This window comes from Sinocyclocheilus rhinocerous, unplaced genomic scaffold (assembly GCF_001515625.1).
Source record: "Sinocyclocheilus rhinocerous isolate Xijiao unplaced genomic scaffold, SAMN03320098_v1.1 scaffold1249, whole genome shotgun sequence".
Lineage (NCBI taxonomy): Eukaryota > Metazoa > Chordata > Actinopteri > Cypriniformes > Cyprinidae > Sinocyclocheilus > Sinocyclocheilus rhinocerous.
In genome coordinates this window covers 143,671-147,194 of record NW_015634049.1, presented here as the reverse complement: position 1 = coordinate 147,194, position 3,524 = coordinate 143,671, and the positions used below count along the sequence as shown (strand labels likewise).

Below are 3,524 nucleotides of genomic sequence, written 5' to 3'. Positions count from 1 at the left end.
TTTTCTGACCGATGAGCTTTGTAAAAATCGACGTGTTTCAGAAAGGCGGGGCATAGAGGAGAAACAATAATGTACAGTATGTGGAAAATAATGTGTTTTTTGAACCTTAAACCGCATAAACACATTTAATTACACCAAATACACAAAATAATGTTCTTTTTAGCAACATCATATGACCCCTTTAAACATAACAAATTAATTTTTTTAAATTGCAAATATTCCATGTAGCTTGTCAAATGGCATCATAAAACGGTATATATAGTAATTATAAATGCATTAGCAAAAAATAAAATAAAATATGAATTGTAGCATGTTAACAGGTCAACTTCCCAAAAGAATTTCATGTCAACCACCCAATTACAGTCGTTACAGACTGTTTTTGACAGACATCTTATTTCTTAATAGTTTTACACATATAGTGAATTTAGTTTCTACGGTCTGTAAAAGACTCTTTGATTGCAGTTAATACCGTTCCAGTCGATGGAGCGTGATCCTGACCAGGAGGGTTTCTGTGGAGACAGCATTGTGCAAGTTGAGAACGGAGAGGAGTGTGATGATGGAAATAAGGTGGTCACAGATGGCTGTGTCAGTAAGTATCAGGTTGAAACGTCGGCGCTCCAGCTGACAGCTTATTCCCAACAACATGCTATAAATTAATGCAGTTTAATGTGAGAGTGCGTTCTGAAATGGGGAATAATACGGTCCTGTCTAGCAAATGAATCCGAGAATAACACCTTCATTCAGGAGTCACCCCAACATATGCTCTCATAATTCATTACACGGCTATCTAGAATACTCCATTCTGACTGGTCGATCACTGCATTCTGCAGTCAAATATTTTTGTAAAATGACCGCTAAACTATAGAGCTGGCTCTTGTCCCAGGCATTCTATTTCTTACATAGTTGTGCTTGTTTCAGACCTCTTGTATCGGTACACACATTGTAATTTTAATAGTGAAAACCTGTTAACTTGTGAACAGTAAGTTCCCTTATTCTATACTGTGAGAAACTAAAAATCTAATGGGACATTTCATGTAATTGAAATAACGCTCCGGTTACTAAAGTAACCTCGGTTCCCTGAGATAAGGGAATGAGTGTTGCATTGAACGCATATGGAGGAAACTCCTGTTTACTTTGATGCTGAAGCCTGATTTGTTCACGTTCGTGTAACTGCACGAACATATGGTGCTTCAACCCGCCAAAAGGGGAGGAGCCGACCACTATATAAGTCGGCTCAGAGCACCATTCATCAGAATCTTTCGACTGTCAGCGACAGCCATCGACTTACGTGCAGCCTTATAGCACGAGAAGGGTAATGACCTATGCTCTGAACGGGGTTGAGAGCACCTTAGGCACATAGCCGTGTCTTGGTTTGAGGATGACTTTACAGTCGTTAGGTCACATACTCGCTTGACCAACATTAATGCCAAAAGGAGGGCGGTCTTGAGCGACAGGTGCCACAAATCGGCTGCCTGGAGCGGCTCAAAGGACTACAGATAAGTCCCAGGTCGGCACAGTATGAGGACAAGGTGAATTCAGTCTCCGAGCTCCCCTCAGAAACTTAACAACAAGGTTGTTTTTGCTAACTGACGGGCCAGCCACTGCCTCTCGCTTGTGAGAGGAGGTCTCTTCTCAATGGTATCGGCCAAGGGGCCACCAGGAGGACCAAGCATCTGACTTCCCTGACCCGTCTGATGACCTGAGGGAGCAGGGCAACTGGGGGGAAGGCATACAAGCGAGTGCTGGGCCATTCGTGGGCCAGGGCATCTCGCTGCTTCAAAAAATGAATTGGGCAGTGAACGTTGTCTTCTGATGTGAAGAGGTCTACCTCTGCCAACCATCCACAGATCCTTTTGCAAGCAAAGTTTGCACTTCGGGCTGGAGAACGTGAGCATTGTTGTCCTGTACCGAAGTTTGAATAATACCTCTGAAGCGAGGTGGCCTGCGAGCGAACTGGAGCGAGTAACCTCGTTCTATGGTTTTTATAACCCAGCTTGACACATCCGGGATGGCTTACCAAGCCTGGAGGCGGGTGGCAAGCGGTCTGAGTTTCTTGATTGACAGGTCGCCGCACGGGGGCGGGGAATGGACATTTGTGGTAATGAGTAGAGGAGAAATGCTCTTTTGAGTATGTGGGTCCGCTATCACAGCGGTAATTTTGTTGGGCACGCACTGAAGGGTGGGTCCAATTTGAACAGATCTTCCATCGCCCTCTAGGCGGGGGAATGGAGAGCAGACGCAAGCTTTCTTTGAAGGAAGTCCGGCTTCGGCGAGACTTGGCCGTCTCCTCTTCCTCTCTGCATACTGATCAGGATAGCTTTTGAGGCTCAGGATCCAGCGTCACTCATGGGTGGGGTCCTTGGTGCTTGGGAAACGGGTAGTGTTTCACCACCTGAAAGTACTGTGTAAGCCCAGGCTCAGGTTTGAATTGAGGCTGGGTCACTGAGGGCGCGGATTTAGCAGGCTGCTGCATAGATGGAGCCTTCTGGAGGCTTGAAGCAGACGCTGAACTGGATCGCTTGGGCAGTAAGTGACACATGGCCTGTGATGACTTCTGCGCTGCCTTAAAGCATTTGGCAAATCCATCCACGTCAAAGCAGAACAATCCCTTTGGAAAGACTGGGGAGTCAAGGAATGAGACTCTGTCAGCGTCCCTGATCTCTGTTAAATTCAGCCAAAGGTGGCGCTCCAGCACCATCAAATTGGCCATGGTCGCTGTGCACAGCTCCTTAAAGGCTTTAGGACTTGGACAGGGACGTTTTAATCCACTCAATATGTATTATGATAGTTTTATAAATATGTGAGTTTTCTGATTTACATCATGTCTTAGCCATTTTATTCCTCTTACCTGTTTTAATGTGTGTATGTCTTTAAATGAGTCTGGGTCTGCCTGTCATGTGTGCCATTTGTTTGTGCAGTTACATGAACGTGAACAAATCAGGCTTCAGTATCAGAGTAAGCAGGAGTTTCCTCCATATGCGTTCCACACAACAGGATAGACCATTCGATAGGAAACTGTTTATTCTTAGTTTTTTCTTTTCACTTATGTACTTTAGAGTTTTATGTTGTGTCTTAAGTTGTTTAATTAAAGGTACAATATGTAAGTTTTCACCGCTAGAGGGTGCGCATTCAAAACAAACAAAGAAACAAAGGCGTAGTTTGATGACGCCGTGACTGAGTGTGGAATCATGGGAGTTGTCGTCTTCATCCCCACAGCCAACGCAGTCCGACGGGACTCAGGCAGAAATCATGTTCATGGATAAGCTAATGAATTAAAGATTTATTAACATCGTAGTATGAAGCAGAGTGAGGCGGAAAGCCGTCGAAGCGAAACTAGGCTGCTGAAGCAATTGCTAATGAGAGACGAGAGTGACACATGGCTCGAAAGTAGCGGAGCTTTTATTATGCCACACTTTAGCGCTTCCGCTCCTTCTGGTCGTGCGTATGTGGGGTAAAGCAGCGCTGTTTTATCATACTAGATACGTTTGAAAGTTCTGTTATAATGCTACTCTGTGCGGTCGTCA

At 44.8% G+C, this 3,524-nt stretch overlaps 1 protein-coding gene across 1 annotated transcript in view; it reads left to right on the top strand.

Moving 5' to 3' along the window:
- LOC107745382 (acetylcholinesterase collagenic tail peptide-like) overlaps positions 1-3,524 on the top strand; it is a 25,152-nt gene that overhangs the window by 14,746 nt on the left and 6,882 nt on the right. Inside the window, exon 15 of the mRNA XM_016559253.1 lies at positions 463-589. Within this exon, the coding sequence (XP_016414739.1) occupies positions 463-589 (127 nt within the window). The remainder of the gene's footprint in view (positions 1-462; positions 590-3,524) is intronic.